Source organism: Elephantulus edwardii, unplaced genomic scaffold (genome assembly GCF_000299155.1).
Source record: "Elephantulus edwardii isolate Elephantulus edwardi_28Jun2011 unplaced genomic scaffold, EleEdw1.0 scaffold00369, whole genome shotgun sequence".
Classification (NCBI taxonomy): domain Eukaryota; kingdom Metazoa; phylum Chordata; class Mammalia; order Macroscelidea; family Macroscelididae; genus Elephantulus; species Elephantulus edwardii.
The window spans coordinates 580,380-600,654 of NW_006400119.1; the positions used below are offsets into that span (position 1 = coordinate 580,380).

A 20,275-nucleotide genomic window follows, 5' to 3' on the forward strand; every position below is an offset into this window, starting at 1 on the left:
CCTTCTTCAGCAGAGCATCTGGTGGATTTGAACCATGCACCTCTGGGATTGCAGTGCAGCTTCTTGCCTCTCAGCCACCAGAGCTCACCGCCCTTTGTGTTTTGATATAAACTGATGGCCTTTCCCCTTTACAGAGTCCCATTTTTACTTTATAGAATATCTGACAATGGTAATTGCAACTTGTATCTTTGGCAAACTGTTTCTTTAAAAATGCATAAGTGTCAGATTGTTTCAAGGAAAATAGTGGAAATTATTAATTGTCCATAATTAAACTCAAGCTTTGAAGTGAAGATTGGGAAATCTTGTGACTACCATCATGAGCATCTCGGTATTGAAAGACTCTTTTTATGAGATTGGACAATATGAACAAATGTGATCTTTTAAATATTGCATAGTACAGTGTGTTACTGATTTATTGAACCAGTAGTTTCCAAACAGTAACACATGAAATTACAAAATTGTTTCTCACTGGAAGATCCATTCAAAGTGTAAAACAGGACAGTGGACTAATGTGATAAATATGAAAAGGTATTGGTATGTTTTTGCTTCCCACATTGCAACTGATATTTAAGAATATCTCACTTGTCTGAGATTTCTAACAGGAATGTAGGGATGGTTCAACATAGGAAAAACAATTAATGTAATTTATCACATTAACAAAGCAAAGAACAGGAACCATGATCCTATCAATTGATGTAGAAAAGGTCTTCGACAAAATCCTGCACCCCTTCCTGATGCTTCAATTGTAACGTTTCGAACCCTGTGTTTTCGAGATTCCAATGCAGTTTCTTATCTCTAGGCCACCAGAGTTTATAAATCCCAATACAGGAGAGGAAAAAAAGGCAATTTCCAGTTTCATTTGGAAAGGAAAAAGACTCAGAATAATGAGCAAACACTGGTTCTCTAGTGTAAGAAACTACACTGCAATGGGCACATGGTTCGAATACAACAGCTATTCCATAGGAGAAGGATAAGCAGTCTCCAACCATGTGATTTACTGCTTCTGAAAACCTGCTGGAGGATCAGCTATGAGTCAGTTCCAACTTTGTGGCACACAACAATAACTCAAAACAAAACCCCCAAAATGTAGGAGGCATCTCACTCCCTGATCTTAAAACCTGCTACACAGCTGTAGTAATCAAACAGTATCATATTGGTACAATGACAGACACAGATCAGTGGATTGGAATCAGGAACCCGGAAATCAACCCATCTACCTACATTCAAATGATACTGACAAGGAAACAAACTCCATTAGGTGGAAAAGTAACAGCCCCTTTAACAAATGGTACTGGCAAAACGGACCATCTACCTGCAAAAAAAACTGAAACAGGATGTACATCTCACACCATACACCCATACACAAAAACCTATTCAGAGTGGATCAGAGACCTAAAGGTAAAGTCTAAAACTATAAAGATCATAAGAGACAAAAATGGGAACAAATTTAGAAGCCCTAGCCTACGGCATTAATAGACTTGCAAACACAGCCAAAAATGTACAACCAAGAGTGAATAAAATCAATTATTGGGACTTTATTGAAATCAAATTCCTCTGTACATCAAAAACCTTCTCCAGTAGGATTAAAAGAAAGCCCACATCTAGGGAGGAAAAAATATGATAATGACATTTCCAACAAGGGACTCCTATACTACAGGGCCTCCACAGAAAAAGACTGAACCCAGTCACACAATGGGCAAAAAATATGAAAAGACTTTACAAAAAAGGACATTCAGATAGCTCTGAAGAAATGTTCAGACCATCTCACCACAGCAGTAGTTGCAAAGTTTAACAACACAGCAAACAATGAATGATGGCGAGGATGCAGAGAGATTGGCACTCGTATGCACTCCCAGTTGGATTGTACAGCGGTACAACAGTATGAAAGTCAGTTTGGTATTTCCTCAAAAAGCTGAACATAGAAATCCCGTATGGCCAAGCTGTTTCACTGCTAAGAATATGTTCCAGGGTAATCAGAACTGACTTATAGCACACCATCCAGAGGGTTTTAAGAGTCTGTAAATTAAAAAAAATTTTTTAAAAAGAGTCTGTAAATTATACAGAAGGAGACTGCCTGTTTTCTCATGAAAAGCAGAAGGTGGATATGAACCATGTGCCTTCAGATTGGTAACAAACTTCTTACTACTAGGCCATCAGAGCTGTCAGAGGGACCTCTCCAGACTACTGAGAAGCAATGATGTCACTCTTGAAACTAAGGTGTTCTTAATCCAGGCTATGGTCTTTGCAATTACTTACTATGCAACAGAGAGCTGGACAATGACTAAGGATGATAGAAGAAGAATCTATATCTTTGAATTGTGGTGCTGGAGAAGAGCCTTGAACATGGACTACCAAGAAAACCCATAAGTCTGTTTCGGAGAGGGTGAAACCAACTTTCTCCTATGGGGTCTAGGATTTTGAATCTGCATTTCACATACATTGAGCATGTGGCCAGGAGGGACCAGACCCTGGAGAAGGACATCATACTCGGAAGAGTGGAGGAAGACCCAGGATGAGATAGATTGATATAGTAACTGGGGTCATGGGAGTAGGTGTGTTGGAGTCAGTGAGACCGACTCAGGATGTGGCAGGCTTCAGAGCTGTTGTACATAGTGTTGCTATGAATCATAGGTGACTGGCTCAATGGCATATAATAACAACAATCAGATCTGAGACGCAAATGGACATATGTGCACCTTTGTTCATAGCAGCATTATTCATTCACAATAGCAAGAAAATTAAAACAGCCCAAATGCCCATCAAAAAACAAATGGATTGAGAAATTGTGATACATCCACACAATGGAATACTAAGCAGCACTAAAGAATAACAGTTTCATATAATACTATATAACATGGGAGAGACTAAAGAGTAATATGCTGAGTTAAATAATTCAGTCACTTAAGACCTCTCCTGTGAAAATGGGATAAATGAGCAAGTTATGTATAAATAAATGTTCATAAGGGGAAGGAGAGAGGGAAGCAAAAGAAGGGAAAGGGGAGAACATCACTCGAATAGCAGGAATTGAATAAATAGAAAAGATTACATGTAGAGTTGAAAAGAAGAGGGAGGTAATTGGCAGAGGGCAATAGTAATTAACTATATAAAATACAATTTATGTGAATGGTTGTTTAAAACACGTGTATGAATGATTGTAAGCAAACTAATAATTTCTTTAAAAAGAATATTGTACTTGTCAAATATGGATACAATATCAAAGAAATAATGCTCTGAACTATCTGAATGGCTCCTAAGATACTTCTCTATTTTCTATCTACATATATGTGAGAGACATATTTTAGCAAAAATAGCATATGACAACGGATTGCATATATAAGCAGTTATGAGAATGCAACTCTTTTGTCTTAAGCCAGAGATTAAAGAGATATTTTTTAAAAACATAAAATAATGCCATTCATTTCCCTAGTAATTTTTTATTTGAGAAAAAGTAATTATTTCAATTAAAATTTTTTATATTTTGACATTTTATTTTAGATATATCAAAGAAAAATTAATGGCTCCTAAGATACTTCTCTATCTTCTAGCTACATATATGTAAGAAACATATATTTTAGTCAAAATAGCAAATGGCAACAGAAAAGGGGGGATAATGGGCAGAGAGCAATAATTATCTTTTATCAATTTTAACATAAAAAGAATTTATTCTTTTTATTTAAAATCAATTAGTTTTTCATTTATCCATTTCAGTGTCTAATATGTAAATGCTGACAGATATACCTCATATGACTCTTAGGTCTCATCAACTTTTAGAAATATAGTTAGTACATTGTTGTAGTTATTGTTGTTAGGTGCTGTCGAGTCGATTACAACTCATAGCGACCCTGTGAACAAAAGATCTGAACCCAGTCCTGTCCTGCACCATCCTCACACTTCATGACACACAGAGCCCACTGCAGCAGTCACCATAGATGCTGTCAAGTCAGCGACAGCTTATCGCAACCCTATGAACAACACATCTGAACCTTGTATTATCCTTATAATCATGTCATGTTCAAACCCATTGTGTTAGGATTCCAACCATCTTATGTGCATAGATACAATATATGTTGTGTTAATCCACCTCTTTGATGGTCTTCTTTTCTTTTTTTTTTTTTTTTCCTACAGTTTTCGGTCTTCTTTTCTTTCACTGATCCTCTACCTTTCTCAGCATCATGTCTTTCTCCAAGGACAAGTTCCTCCCAACAAGATGCCCAAGTGAGATGAAATTTCACCATCTTTGCCTCTAAGGGGCTCTCTGGCTGCATTTTCTTCAAGATAGATTTGGTGTTTGATAGTCCGTGGTATGGTCAATATTCTTGGCCAGCACCACAATTCAAAGACATCAATATTTTTTCTTTGGTTTCCCTTCTTCATTGTCTAACTTTCAGATGTATAGGAATATAAAGAGGTTTTGTAAAAAGTTGCCGTTGAATCTGACTCATGATAACTCCATGAGTGGCAGTGTAGAACTGCAGGATTTTCAGTGACTCATCTATAGGAAGTAAGTCAGGAAGTAGCTCTTTCTTCCAAGTATCCACTGGGTAGACTTGCACTGTCAATGTTTCACTTAGCAGCCAAATGCTCAACTGTTTGTGCTGTTCAAGGACCACTATAAAGGTAAGAAGCTGGGCCACAAACCCAGAGGCACACAGTTTGAATCCAGTAGATACCCTGTGGAAGAAGAATGGGCCGTCTCCTCCTGTGTGATTTACCACTTCTGAAAGCCTGCTGTAGGATCAGCTGTGAGTCTGTTCCAACTTGAGGGCATACAACAGCATAAAGGCACTGAGACTGAAAACTCCTGGCCTAGTTTCTTGTTAAGTATTTGTTAAGAATATGACTCTGAGACAGTGCTCAAATCATCATGTACTGTCTCTGCTTGTGAAGTTAAAATCAGCATATGACATATGTTAGCCTGAGAGATAAGGAAATGCTTTAGAATTCATTCTCTGTAATGTCAGTGCTCCTACTTACAGACATAGGCAGGCCACTTAACCTCTCTTTCAAAGGGTGTATTGCTGCTCTTTTGTGTGTCCACAAGGGACTGGAGTACCATTATTCTGCCTGTAAAGCTTAGATTCCTTCCAGGGCAGTTATTTGTCACTCTTCAGCCTCTGTCCTATTTATTTCTAACTGCTTTGTCTTCTGAATATAAGCAGGAAAGAAGAGACAGCTCATTGTAATAAGCTACACCTATGATGAAAGCGGGTCAGCCGGATGCTGTGTGCAGGCTGTGAGGGGGACGCTAGAACAGAAATGTCTAGAGAAGAAATGCATTGGATAGGGAGATTTCTGTGATACTTTTTATTCAAAGTTTGCCTTAACTTGTGCCTTACTCCTGCACCCAGAGTTCCATGGATCTTACCAGGAAAGAAGTGCTTAAGCACCTTAAGATCTAAGAGTTCATCGGCCACTGGACTACCTGGAAGCAATGCTGAGGGACATGAGGCCTCCACATAAGAGGGTGACAGCCAGAGGCCCTGCTTCTAATCTGGTTCAAGGGCACTAAGAAAGGACCTTTTCACTGAAGACTAATCCTTGTCCTGTTGACCTTGATTCTCCACCTCTTTCTGTGTTCTAGGGCTGGACCTTGTTCTATTTGTTTACAAACAAATCTACATATAGTATATAATGTTAATACATGAAAATATATCATATATTATTTACTCTCTACTGCCTCCTTCGTCACAGACTTTAAAAGTGCTTGGACATCTCCATTCCTCAAATACGACTCTTTTAACACGTTGCCGCACACACTTTTAAATTCACGACCACGCTTAGAAACACATTTGCTGTCATTTGCGGCAATGTGTTCAACCATTCTCATTCAGCTGGTAGCCTCTTTTCCCCCAACCTTTTTTGCTTCTTTTCCTCTGCAAGGGAGAAAGATGGGCAATTTCCCCCTGTGCAGTTTACAGCCTCTGAAAATCTATTGAAGGGTCAGCTATGAATTGGTTCCAACTGGATGGCAGTGAGTTTGAGATGCTCCCCCCGCTGGCACTCAGTCATCAGACATCTGTCTGGGGAAGCCGCCTGCCGTGGTGGTTGAGAATGCAGACTCACAGAATGTGTCCCACAGAACTGGATTCAGATTTGTCTGTAGCTCCTCCTTCCTCTGTAACTTTCAGAGGATTATGTCACACTCACCACCTCACTATCTAGATGCGGCGAAATTCATGAGAACACTTGCTTTATCAGCTGGTGGTAGGAATAAATCACAGAGCCTGACACATGTTAATGTATTTTACACAAATAATGTGCACATGAGGTTGGAACTGTTTTTGCTCAATTTCATCATTTCCATATGTTATATGTGTGGGTGTGTTGTTGATGTGGGCTTTAAAAATATGATACATGCTCAATAAAAGCTGGCTAGTACCCTCACCGTGGGGGTGGGGTGTCATATCATCACTGTTTATAGAGCATTTATTGTGCTCCAGATTGAATGAGGTCACCCCAACTTTCACAGAGCTCAATTGTGGGGAGAGACCTAAAAGAAAACCAACAATCACACAGTGTGATGAATTTTTTAAATAATAACAGCAACAACAGCAAGACTAATTGTATATGTATGTATGTATATATGTGTATTTACATTGGATTTAAGTTCTAAGCACTTTGCATTGTAACTCACCGAACCCTCACAGCAGTCAGTGATACAGACACCTATTAAATTAGCACTCTGCATAAGGAACTTTGGAAACTCTTGGGGCAGAGGCATCTGGATTATATATTTTTAGATTCTCTAGGAAGACTTTTTCAAGGAATAAGAGAGATGAATAAGAAGTACTTAAACTTGCCTACTCGAGTCAGGGATATTTGAAGGGATGGCATCTGGATGTGCTGAAAGTGGTTAAAAATTAGTAGGCATATTCAAGAGTAGATAGTTGTTCACCAGGTCACATGAATGGGGCTTGGAGAAGAAAGGAGATGTGATCCACCCAGGAGAAGTTGCACAGGCAGAAGCCTGCGTGGGGACAGGACAAAGCCTGGCGGTGATTTCTTCAGGGTGAGAGTTCTCAGTGCCAGGGAGAAGTGGTAGGGAGCCCAAGCAGCTGAGGAAAGAGGATGCAGAAGAGAGTCAGATAAGGCTCCTGGTAAGAGTCCCCTTGCACACCCCTCTTGACAACTTACAGAACCATCCAGACCTACTTGTTCTGAAGACACAAAGCCAAGTCCCTAATGGCTATTGTCACTTTGGATCACAAGGCCTATCATATCCAGGATAAGAATTGACCTTTGAGTCCTAGAATATGTGACTTTAGTTTATCACTGTCTGCCCCCTACTGGCCATTCTATTTTTAATGTAATTGGGTAGACTCATTATGGCAAAGTGACTGAATATTACTGAATAATGGGAATCAAAGCACCTTTGTCTCCAAGAGAGATTAATAAAGTCTCTTGGCCATTGCATCATTTAAGATGGTTAATGACAACTATACTCCCATGTCTTGAAGTTACCTCTTGCAGCCCTAAACGTTGTACAGCCTCGTGTGTCCAAGACAAAGTTAGCCCAAGCAGTGCCCAGAAAGTGTAGGCATAGCCTCAGACACTGGGTGTGTGCTATGGCAAAGCCTGCAGTGATGGGAAATTTGCCAAGACCCAAAAGTCAATGTGGGGGGAAAAAGGCATATGGAATCGAATTAAGAACATAAGCAGAAGTGCATTCAGAGAATGTGGGGTTTTGATGTTGAGAAGAGAAAACACAAGTAAGGATTCTCGGGACCTTCAGAGCCAGCTTCGTGCCAGGCCAGGTGCATGGAGGGGGCCCAGTGGCATTGTCTTCCTGCTTTCTATTGGGCAAATAACATTTTATTACATCTTTTTCCACAGTAATAAAACCAATTAAAGATTAAATATTAACTAAATAATTCACAGTACACGAGATTATGAGTTCTTGATCTTGAAATGGCAGCCATAAATGTTACACAGAAGATGTATTGAGTGAGCACTCCTCATACAGCGGTTTTTTAATTTCATTTATGTACGTTCCCAGAAGTCATAAAGTATTGGCACATCTAGCAGGGGACAAAGAGATACTACTGCATCAAAATGGAGAGTGTGTGCTTTAGAAACTGGTAAAGAAACTCTTTGCTTTTCAAGTTATAGAAGTAATTGACCATAAGTGTACATGTACTAAAACATTTTCTATACACGTACTAAAACATTTTCTATAGATTATCTAGACTTGGAGAGTAACATGTAATGGATGTCTTCAAAATAGATTTAATGTCTTTAATTAAGATTAAATCTCTGAAATACCTCTTGTCTGAAGAAATGTGAATTTGGCTATGAGACTACACAATTGCCAAGTCTTGGATAAGTAACAGATTTCTTGACCATTTAGAAACATTTAGTCAAAGAAGGAGGGACATCTAATATATTAAAGTATCAAAGTTGACTATAAATTTAGTGTGAATCATAGGGTTTTTATTCATAGCTTGAATTTTAGTGAAGTAATAATTAAATCATTTCTGCCTGGACACTCCACTTTACAATTGGACAGTTTTTTTCCTCCCAAAGAAGTCATTATTTTATTCCTATCCAAGTTTTTTCTTGAATATTTACCCTACACCTCATATTGTTATGTTGATTTTGCATGCCATCTAGTCACCTGCAACTCATAACGACCCTATGTACATTAGCTCTAAACCCTGCCCTATCCTGTGGCAGTCTTACTGACTCCAGCACCCCTACTCTCATTACTCCAGTTACTGTATTAGTTCATCTCATCCAAGGTCTTCCTCTCCTGAACTGTCCCTCCACCCTTCCAAACATGCTGTCCTCCAAGGACTGGTCCTCCTGTCCACATGTCAGTATGTGAGATGGAGCTTCAAAATCCTTTCCTCCAAGGAGAAACTTGGTTTTCACCCTCTCCAAGACAGAGCTGTTTGTTTTCTTGGTGGTCCATGGTATGTTCAACACTTTTCTTTAGCACCACAACTCAGAGGCATCGATTCTTCTTTTATCATCCTTAGTCATTATCCAGCTCTCTGATGCATAGCAGATAATTGTGAAGATCATGGCCGGGATCAGGCACACCTTAGCCTCTAGACTGACATCTACATGAATGTACGTGGAAAAAAAAAGTAAATTTTAGTTACACTTTTTATAAAAGAGCCTTGCTATTTGAATATTTTTAAAATGATACAATTAAGCAGCTCTGTGTATAGTGGGCCAAAATTCAAGTCTAACTGAAAATGTCATCACCACGAATGTATCGTGAGAAATGTGCGAAAGTTGACATTTAAATTTTATAAACATTTCATATGTTGATAAGCAAAAATTATAATTTCCCTCAAATTGCCCAGTGCAAGACAATCCATACTTAACTGATTGCTATACATTCCTCTCAAAAAAACTTTGGTTTTTTATTATCATCTCATAAATTTAGAACATTTTTGGTCTTTCATTGATTTTTATATGTATTATGTCAGTTAGAAAGAACTTAAGCTACTCCTGTCCAAAAGCAGAGAATCTATTTTTCTATCTCCTCCATAGAAAACATATTTTTTTTCTGAAGTTCTTTCAATTCTCATCCATTTTTATTTTTGTTCAAAAATATGAGGCAAGATGTGAGTGGCCACTGTCCCTTGTACGCTGTTGCCAAGTTAACCGGATGAGGTCCACTTTCTGCAGTGCCTCACTGTCCCCTAACATTTTGAGTTAATGCTTATACTGCAGAATTCCAAATGAAGGAATAAGAAAAATCATCACTTATTTCTAAGAAAAATAGCATGTTGCTCTGTAAAGTAAATTTGTATGTGCCTTGAAGTTTCAAATAAGAATATTGTTTAAAAAAAAAAAACACAACACAAAACAAACTGACAAAAGCTACTGCACAAAACGATGGGATTTCAATTGCAGCCATGAAATGAAATGAATCTTAAATTGTATTTCTGATCTTTTTTTTTGCATTTGAAAATCTGTTAAATGGGTATCCTAGTGCTAATAGGATGATTAATATGAATTAGATGATACATTCCTTAATTCATTTTATGAAAATAAAGACAAGAAAGCTAATACATACCCCATTTGCATCTGAGGAGGAAGAGCTGCCTTTCCCACTCCCCTTTTCTTATTTTTATCCGTACTCCTCACCATCTGGGTACATCCAAGCCAACCTTCACTTAAAACCTTGGAATAAAAATATTCCCTTTTTAGGGAAAGTTTGAAGATATTTCCCAAAAGAGACTGCAAGAAAATTAATATTTTACTGAAGTAAATGATAAGTTAGGACACATTTCTTACTGTTTGCAATGATGTTGGGTTTTGTTTGTCTTTCAACGATAAATGGGTTCATTTAGCTTGTGAAAGGCATGTGGAGCTCTAGCGGGCTAGGGGGTAAGAAGCCACGCCAGCTGCTCCAGCTGCTCCAAGGACAAAGATAGGCAGCTTCCTCCTGTGTGGCTGTAAGACCAGCTGTGGGTGCATTCTGACTGGACACCACTAAATAACAGCAACAACAACAACCTGAAGACAGAGCATGCTTTTGAAGAATCCCTGTGGCCTGACCATTGTGAAGGAAATTTCAGCATAAAGAATGCCAGGCATTAGGTCTCAGGAAAAGATTGATCCCCTGATCTTATTTTATTGTGTATAAAATTTCCTGGGAGAGAGGAATTAAATTAACGATTCTGATTCTCATTTTAATAGTCAGGGAAGGAATCCAAGTATCTGGACACCCAGACATTACTGAATGTGGGAGCTGTACAGACCAGGAATTCCTTCTAGAATGTTCTCCAAATGGCATTTTCAAATGTGCTCAGGGGAAAACAGCATCGTCTTACTGGCTTTTCGTATTAAATAAATGACTCTTTTGAGAATTCTTTCACTTCAGACTTATTCTGATTGTGCTTGAATTAAGACCAAATCTGATTTCATTTGTCTCTGAAAAATAACAAGCCGTGGATTCTTCCATTCTCTCCCTGAAGCCACTGCAATGAGGGCTGAGGTGAAGGTAATATAAGAAAATACGGAAGGCTTTAAGATGTTGTTGTTAGGTGCTATCAAGTTAACTTCAAGTCATAGCAGCCTTACGCACAACAGATTGGAGCCTTGCTGTATCTTGCGCCATCTTCACGATCACCACCTCACGGAAACCCATTGTTACAGTCACTGTGCCAGTCTGTACCTTTGAGGGTCTTCTTCACTTTTTGTGACCAACATGACATCTTTTTTCCAAGGACTTGGTCCCTCTTGACAACATTCCCAGAGTATGTGAGAAGTTTGATCAGCCTTCCCTCCAAAGCACCCAAATTGCACTTCCTCCCACACATTTGTTTGCTCTTTTGGACATCCATGGTCCATTCAATATGCCACTAAAAGCACAATTCAAAGACATCAGTTCTTCTCTGGTCCTCCTTATTTTCACCTGTCTATGAAGCAATTAAAAATATGTCTTTCATCAGGTTCACCTGAGTCTTTAAAGTGACATCTTCACTTTTTTTGCACTTTAAAGAGGTCCTTGACAGTTGATTTTTTTTCCGATGCAACAGGTCTTTTGATTTCTTGACTTCTGCTACCATGGCTGTTTCTTGCGAATACAAGTAAAATGAGATTGATTGACAACTAATATTTTCTCTGTCTATCATGATGTTGCTTATTGAGAGCACCAGGGAGCACTGGTGGCAAGATGTTATGCTGCATCCCAGAGACATGCAGTTTGAGACCACCAGCTGCTCCACGGGAGAAGGATGGGCAATCTCCTTCTATGCAATTACTGCCTCTGAAAACCCTCCAGAGGGTCAGCTATCAGTTGGTTCTGACTACAGTACACAACAACAACAATCATGATGTTACCTATGGTCCTGGGGTGAGGATTTTTGTTTTCTTATTGTTGAAATGTAATCCATCCTGAAGTCTTTGATCTTCTTCAGTCAATGCTTCAAGTCCTCTTCACCCTCTGTAAGCAAGGTGCATCATTTGTGTGTCATTGGTGAGTCTTCCTCCAATCCTGATGCTGAATTCGTCACATAGTCCAGGCCTTAACATGGCTGTGAATATGTCCTGAAACGGTAATGCAAAAGGGCAGGTGGTAGGGATCATGACTAGGCCAGATTAGAATCAGGGTTTTGGGACTAGTATGAGGGCCAACAAGAAATCTCATGCTTTCTACTTAATCACTGTGACAGAAATAAAAAATTCAGGAAAGCATCCTTAGCCTAAAACACTCAAGTTCTTTCAGTAATACCTGAGTCTATATTCACTCTAATCACTTTCAGGTTTAATAAATAGGAAGATAGAAATTTTGCACCATGCATTTATAAAATCCAAATGGACAATTTATTTAAAAATTGTTATTTGAACCAAGTTCAATGCCTTGTCAAAGAAATTTATCTGGATAGAGAATGTGAGTGTATATAAAATAATGATTGCTTGGCCTTTATTTAAAGTATTTTATTGCCTATAATATTTTCTGAAGCAGAAATGTAAAATATAAAATCCATTATTCATGCCCTTTTCATATTCATACAGATCTGACTGTATAATGAAATTTAGTATTCTGCTTTGGGCATAATGCTGAGCCCCCAATAATGAATGTTTTCTAAGATCCTTGGATGTTTCTATGTGAAAATCATGTTTACAATGCAAACTTTGTCTGAAATATAAGGCTTTTGTTTTTAAAGAAGCACTGCCTTGGTACCAGATTGTTCGGTGCCATCAAGTAGAGTACGACTCATAGAAATCCTATGAACAACAGATCTGAACCCTCTCCTATCCTGTGCCACCCTCACACTTCCTGACACACTAGAGCCCATTCCAGCAGTCACGGTGTCAGTCCACCTGTTTGAAGGTCTTCTGCTTTTTTGCTGACCCTCTACCCTTTGAAGCCTCATGTCCCTCTCCTAGCAACATGTGCTAAGTGTGTGAGGTGAAGCCTCATCATTCTTGTCTTCAAACAGCACTCCAGCTCTAAAACATATTTTTTTGTTTTTTGTATTATTATTAAATTTTATTAGTTTTAATGAACATTTATAGGGATTTTGGGTTTTCAGTCCTTCATTGCTGCACCATTCTCTCTACCCTCCTCCCCAGTTTGTTCTTCTTCCCCACCATCCGAATGTCTGTTTTAATTGTCCAATTGGCACAGTGCTTGTCAAAGCCAGTTCTGATTAATCTTCTTTGTCAGTGTATCCTTTGCCATTACCTATCACTCCTCCCTGAGAGAGACTTCACCCTGATTCATAAGGAAAAGGGGGTGGTGTATTCTCTTAGCTACTTCCTGCTGAAAAGGGACGCTGTGGGTTTCAGGGTGAAGATCTTCTCTCACTACTCTAAAGGGCCCATTTGGCAGTAGGAAACACATAGACTATTATGGAGATTGATTTTGGAATTTAGATGCACTCTTATTGATTGTGCTTGGCCATACATGTTCATATCCTTGAAGATGTATCATGGGGGTGTTGCAACCTAGAAGACACAAATTTAACTAACAAGTTATAAGTACATGAGTCAAAAATTATGGAAAAGTAAAAGAAAAGATTCTTTCATTGTTTTACAAACCCTCCCCCAGGTCCCCTCCACCATGTAGCCCTCGCTCTAGACTCCTGTGATGACAGAAATACCTAGTCACATATCTCTTCTAAAACATATTTTTAAAACATACTCTTCTCCAACACCATGGTTCAAAGACATCAATTCTTTTTCTGTCAACCCTATCCATTGTCTAGCTCTCAGATGCATAGTATCTCAGATGTACATCAGTGCATCTCAGGTACACAGCAAAGGCATTTGACTGTGTGGAAAATGGCAAGTTTGGGCTGAGATTGGGAAAAATAGGAATCCCAAAGCACTTAATTACCTCATCTATCTAGAGAGGGGAATGCTGCATGGTTTAAAATTAAGAAGGGAATGTGTCAAGGTTGTATTCTCTCTCCATACATATTCAATCTGTATGCTGAGCAAATTGTTCAAGAATGTGGATTTTATGAAGAGGAATCAGGATTGGAGGGAGACTCATTGATCTGCATTATGCAGAAGGCACAGCATTGTTTGCTAAAAGTGAGGAGGATTTGAAGCACTTGTTGCAGAAGATCAAAGAATACAGCCTTCAATGTGGATTGAATCTCGGTGTCATGAAAACAAAGATTCTTACCACTGGACTGATAGACAACATCATTAGTCACTAACTTCATCTTACTTGAATCCACAGTTAACATCCTTGGTACCAGCAGTCAGGAAATAAGGAGACACATTGCACTGGGAAAGTCTGCAGTTAGGGACCTTTCCAAATTATTGAGGAGTAATGATGTCAGTTTGAGGATTAAGGTGCTTCTGATTCACAGCATGATCTTTCCAATCTGAGAGCTGATGCCAAGAGCATTATGTTATTTATTCACAATTTTATAAGGTCTGAGTTAGTAAGCATTTGTAAAATGCTCCTAACCCTCCACACTGTTAGGATAAATTTGTAATTACTCATTTTAAATTTAGAGAAATATTCTTATTCTCTTTAGGGAGATAAGAGCAAACATTCTGTGCTCATCAATGGGGGAAAGGGAAACTATTCTTTTGATCAGGTCCTCAGCTGGTTAGACTTTAAAATCTGTGTATCCAGCGTGAATAAAAGCGAGAACCAAAAAAACCAAACCCGTTGGCACTGAGTCAGTTCAGACTCATTCAGAGTGACCCAGGAAACCATTAGGTTTCCAAGGAGGTAAATCTTTATGGGAGCCGAATGTCTCACGTTTATCCCTTGGACTAGCTTGTGGATTTAAACCATCAGCCTTCTGGTTAGCAATAAGTAGGTTGTTGTTGTTGTTGTAACATGCCTGTGAGTCATAGTGAACCTATGTACAGCAGCTCTGAAGCCTTCTCTATCCTGAGCCAGTCTCACTGACTCCAACACACCTACTCCCATCTCCCAGTTACTTTATCAATTCATCTCATCCAGGGTCTTCTTGTCCTGCACTGTCCCTCCACCTTCTGAGCATGATGTCCTTCTTCATGGACCAATTTCTCCTGGCCACGTGTCCAAAATATGTGAGATGGAGCTTCAGAATCCTAGCCTCCAATGAGAAACTTGGTTTCACCCTCTTCAAGACAGATTTTTTTGTCCATGATATGTTCAAAATTCTTCTCCAGCACCACAAATCAAAGAAAGGCATCAATTCTTCTTCTGTTATCTGTAGTCATTGTTCAGATCTCTGATGTATAGCAAGTGATCGTGAAGACCGTGGATCAGGTACACCTTAGTCTGTTGACCTTGTTGTTTTCAGTACTATGGAGAGATCCCTGACAGCAGATTTTCCCAATGCAATACATCTTTTGATTTCCTAACTACTATTGCTTAGAGTGTTGATTTTGGAGCCAAGCAAGCTGTAGTTGTAAACAGCCTCAATCTCTGTGGTATTGACAATTCACTCAGTGGTGAGAATCTTTGTCTTCTTGATGTTGAGATTCAATCCATATTGAAGACTACAGTCCTTGACTTTCCTATCCCCTGCTGAATTTAAAAACCAACTCAGGTCAGTATGTACTTTGGGGGGGGAGGGGGGAAATAATGTTGATTTGATAAGAAAAAGAGCATCAATAGAATTTATTATTGTTGTTGTTATATGCCATCAAGTTAGAATCAACTCACAGTTGACCCTCCAGTGGACTTTTCAGTGACAGTGATCACACAGGAGGTGACTGCCCATCTTTCTCCCACAAAGCAGCTAATGGATTCAAACCTCTGTGTCAGTAGTGCAGCTCCTTACCACTGGGCCACCAGAGAAACTATATTCTCAGTGACCTTACCACAACAAACCATACACAGATGTTCAGGATAAAACAATATCAGGGAAAGATGATCTTTTCACATGAGTTAAGAACTAACTCCCTTGAAATTAACCAAATAGGGATGAGCAATTTATTATTACAAATTATTTATTCTTCCACTACTTATTATTGCAGTTATCTTTTTATCACAAAGACGATGAAGAAAAAACAAAAGTGGATGTCAGAAGAGAGGATGAAAATTGCATTAGGGCATCAAGAAGCCAAAACAAAAGGAAGGGATGCTGTTCAAGTTGAAGTGAGAATTCTTCAACAAAAGGGGCCATGCTTCTTCCCTCGCGTCTGATAGGGATGGGCAAATCAGAAATTGGCTATCTAAAAGGGGGAGATTAGGGCACGAGGCCTGAATTAGCTGGTTTATACATGTTCATAAATGTACCTATTAGTAAGATGATTGTAAGGGGGGAAAACCCACAATATACAGCAACAAAATCTAATGTAAATGAAAGATGGTAAAACACAGTGTAAAAGCACAATGATCAGTCATGAAATACCATTTATATAAATGATTACAATATTATTAAAATATAACTATAGTCTTTGACATGGATTATATCTAAATATCAAGAAAAATTATTCTCATCATAGGACCAACAGAAAATACCAGTATAGATGGAGAACGGACTGATGCTATCAATGATTTTGTCTTACTTTGATTAATAATCAATAATAACCTTGGTACTAGTAAGGAAATGAGGAGATATATTGCATTGGGCAAGTCTGATTGCCCAAAAAAGCAATGATATAAGTTTAAAGACTAAGGTGTGCCTGATTCAGGCCATCATCTTTTCAATCACCTACTACATACCAGAGAACTGGACAATGAATAAAGATGGCAGACGGAGAATTGATGCCTTTGAGTTGTGGTGTTGGAGAAGAGTACTAAATATCCCATGGACTATCAAAACATCAAACAGATGTGTCTTGGCAAAAGTGCAGCCAGAGTGCCCCTTGGAGGCAAAGATGATGAAGCTTCATTGGACATTCATTGTGGACATGTTGCTAGGATATTCCTTGGAAAGGAACATCATGCTTGGAAAGATGGAGGGTCATCAAAAGGGAGGAAAGCCCTCAATGAGATGACTTGGCACAGTGATTGCAGCAATGGACTCAATATTTCAGAGATGATGAGGATGGCGCAAGATGGGCCAGGTTCTTGTCTCTTGTTCTTCTGGTCACTGTGAGTCCTGTTGGACTCATGGCACCAAACAACAGCAACCAATTTTTTTTTCTCATATCATTAATGTAAATAGATGTTTAAAATTCAGAGTTTATGTAGGTCCCAGTAGAAAGGCCGGAATGTTAAGTTTCTTATTTTTAGCATCCCAGTAGTCACATTCCAGGAGAAAGACGTTAGATATTGAGTTATTCAGTCCAATAATATAACAAAATTAAAAAGAAAAATAATCACTACTCTAAATGTTACTGTGTAGCATCATCTCTATAGTCAATCGATCCTCAGACCCCCAGTCCATACAGTACCCTTTTCCTCTGACCGTAGCATGCTTTCTTCTGCAAAGATGTCACATACTAGTCACACGTACTTGTCACTTTAGAAATCCTAACTTTGAGCTGTCATACAAGTAGATCAATCAGACCAACACTTCTCCTTAGAATATTATTTTGCTTGAAGTCCTGTAGTTTCCCAAGCTTTCAGGATGAGTTAAAATAGCTTGACTTCGTGCAAATCACCACTTATGGTCTGGGCCTTGTCCTAGGATTTATCCCAATCTACCATTCATCGATAGGGAACACCCGTGGCTTGGTGGCAAGGAGTTGTGCTATCAAATCAAAAGCTTGTGTTTCAAATCCACCAGCTGCTCCTTGGGAGAAAGATGGACCATCTCCTCCCGTGTGATTTACTGCCTCTAAAAACCTTATGGTGGGTCACGTATGAGTCAGTGCCACCTTGAAGGGACATAACAACAACAGTAACCACCATTCACAGGTTCCCTGTGAGACAGTCTTACTATATGGTGAACTCCATGTGAGTAGGATTTAGACCTAGTTCATCTTAGTATTACTAGTGCTTGGCCTATAGTGCTTCTCAGTAAATATTAACTGAATGGCTTAGTAGATGAATAGAAATGCTGTGCTGTTGCTAAAGCCTAACATGACTGTGGTTTGTTTTGTTTTGTTTTGTTTTCCTTCCTTAAGGACTTTGGCGTTATGTGCCTGCATCATTTGGTAGCTCTTGTCTTGATTTCCTTTTCATATGTCACCAATATGGCCCGAGTAGGGACCTTGATTCTTTGTCTTCATGATGCATCTGATATTTTTCTAGAGGTAAGAATTTTATCCTTAGGAGTACAAGATCCAGAATTCAGTAATGATCTCAAATCATCAGAGATGATTCCATGTGATGCTTGACAGTCACTAGGGAAGATGGTGAGAACTGATAGCCCAAAGGCTGACCCTCTCTGGCAGTTCAGATTCTCCAGCAGCTCCAGGGTGAAAGATGAGCAGTCTCCTCCCATGGGATGGACAGTATCCGAGCCCCAGTGGAAGGCCAGCTATCAGTCAGTTTGGACTGAACAGCAGTGAGTTTAACACTTGTTTAGTGGATAATGGCTAATTAATAGAAAGTATTACAAACTTGGGTCAAAAAGAGAGAGGTCTTTTTCTCTCATAAATAATTTGTGGTGTTACACCCAAGGTATTAATGAAATTTAAAATGTCATTTTTCTGCCTTCTACTTAGTTAATAGATAATTCTCTAAAGTGGTACATTTCTCTTATCACATGTATTTTACTTAAAAGTATTAGATTCAATCTTCTAAAAAAAACTAGAAAATATAAATATCTAAGAAGTAGGAAATTATTCTATGAATTTAAAAAATCCCTTTAACTTAGAACCTTTTTCATGTGTGCTGGAAATTCTATGTGAAAATGTAAAAAAGTTGTGATCAAACAAAATTATGTTTTCATTCTCCTCTGTTCTTACTTAGAATTTATCTTCTAAAATCTATTCATCTGGATGACAGAAAAAAAGAGAAGTAATTTCTTCCTTAATTTAGAATAGAAGATGTCAGTTAGGTCACTACAATAATTATTAGATACATATCAAAGATACTTTGAACTTTGGAGACTTTCACCCAGAAAAATGACTCCTTATTTAACATTGAATATTATAACTTAAGTGGAATAATTTAACTAACATGAACATGTTGTTTTCTTCACTTTAATAGATGGGAATAACCAGACAACTGTCTCCCCAAAGTTTACCCTGTATCTTTAAAGAAAACCTAAAATGCTAAGTAAACAGGAGAAAAAATATAAAGGGCTCCATATATTCTGTATCAGTTTGAGTAGCCTCAGTGTTTGTACCTCACTGAAGCTTTACATGATGACCTAATACAGTCTCTCTTGATGTATACCAAATTTCTGTATTGGTGTATTTGGCTTGCTAATATAATCTATAATGGAAGAATTTATTTTTATGAAATCAACCACATAATTAAATTCTTTAGGCTGCTGAATGTTTTATTAAATCTATGACAGTTGTCAGTGGTTCAACTTATGGCTAATGCAGCATTTCACTTGACTTATGAGTAATTTATAAACACTGTTGCATGATACATGACATTTCAAAGTAGCAGGCAATTTTATGCATCTGGTAAATTATAACTTAGAGGGGCTTCATGCATATTGAAAGAAACTTTCCATTTATCAGTTTAACTAAATTAATGTGTCACATTCCTTCCTTTCACAGGCTGCCAAAATGGCAATTTATGCCAAGTTTCAGAGAATGTCTGATCTCCTGTTTACTATGTTTGCCATAATTTTTATCACCTTCAGAATTGGTATATTTCCTGTCTGGTGAGTACACCAATCTGCTTTCCAAATGGGCTTTATGAATTCCTGATACTTAGGAAAAGGTTTAAAGAAAGGCAGTGAGTTGTTGTTGTTGTTGTTGTTGTTGTTGTTGTTGTTGTTGTTATGTGCCGTCGAGTCGCTTGTGACTCATAGCGACCCTATGTACAACAGCCCTAAACTCTGCTCTGTCCTGTGCCAATCACAACGAAAGGCTTAAAAAAAGAAAAACCCAACTTGATTTCATCTTCCAGAAGACAGTTACACCCTTTCCTAAGATCCTTCACAAAATAATTACAGAATGGTGTGTCTTGTATGAACCCACAAAAGTCCATCTGCCATTTTAGGCATTAGTCTAGAATATTGTAAGAATCTCAGCCATGAATGGTTGACTTTAAAAGGAAACATCGTGGAGTTATCAGGTACATATCAGGGACCTTCTCATGGCATGGTTCTAAAAGTCTTGTCCCTGAACCAATAACATCAGTGTCACTTGAGAAAGTCTCAGAAATGCCCTACTGGCTCCTACTTCAGAGCTGCTAAATCAGAAACCAGAGAAGGGCCTGGCATCATGTCTTTTGAGAAGTCTTCGATGTGATTCAGATACACACCAAAATTTGAGAACCAGTCATTGCTCTATATAATTCTTCACATTAGCTACATTTAGTAGCTAAAAATAG

The 20,275-nt window shown here is 38.5% G+C and overlaps 1 protein-coding gene across 2 annotated transcripts in view; it reads left to right on the forward strand.

Moving 5' to 3' along the window:
- The window catches only part of CERS6 (ceramide synthase 6), a 451,257-nt gene that overhangs the window by 361,491 nt on the left and 69,491 nt on the right, over positions 1–20,275 (forward strand). For both annotated transcript variants that reach the window (XM_006902103.1, XM_006902104.1), the window contains exons 7-8: positions 17,941–18,069; positions 19,495–19,601. In XM_006902103.1, coding sequence (XP_006902165.1) covers positions 17,941–18,069; positions 19,495–19,601 — 236 coding nt within the window. The remainder of the gene's footprint in view (positions 1–17,940; positions 18,070–19,494; positions 19,602–20,275) is intronic.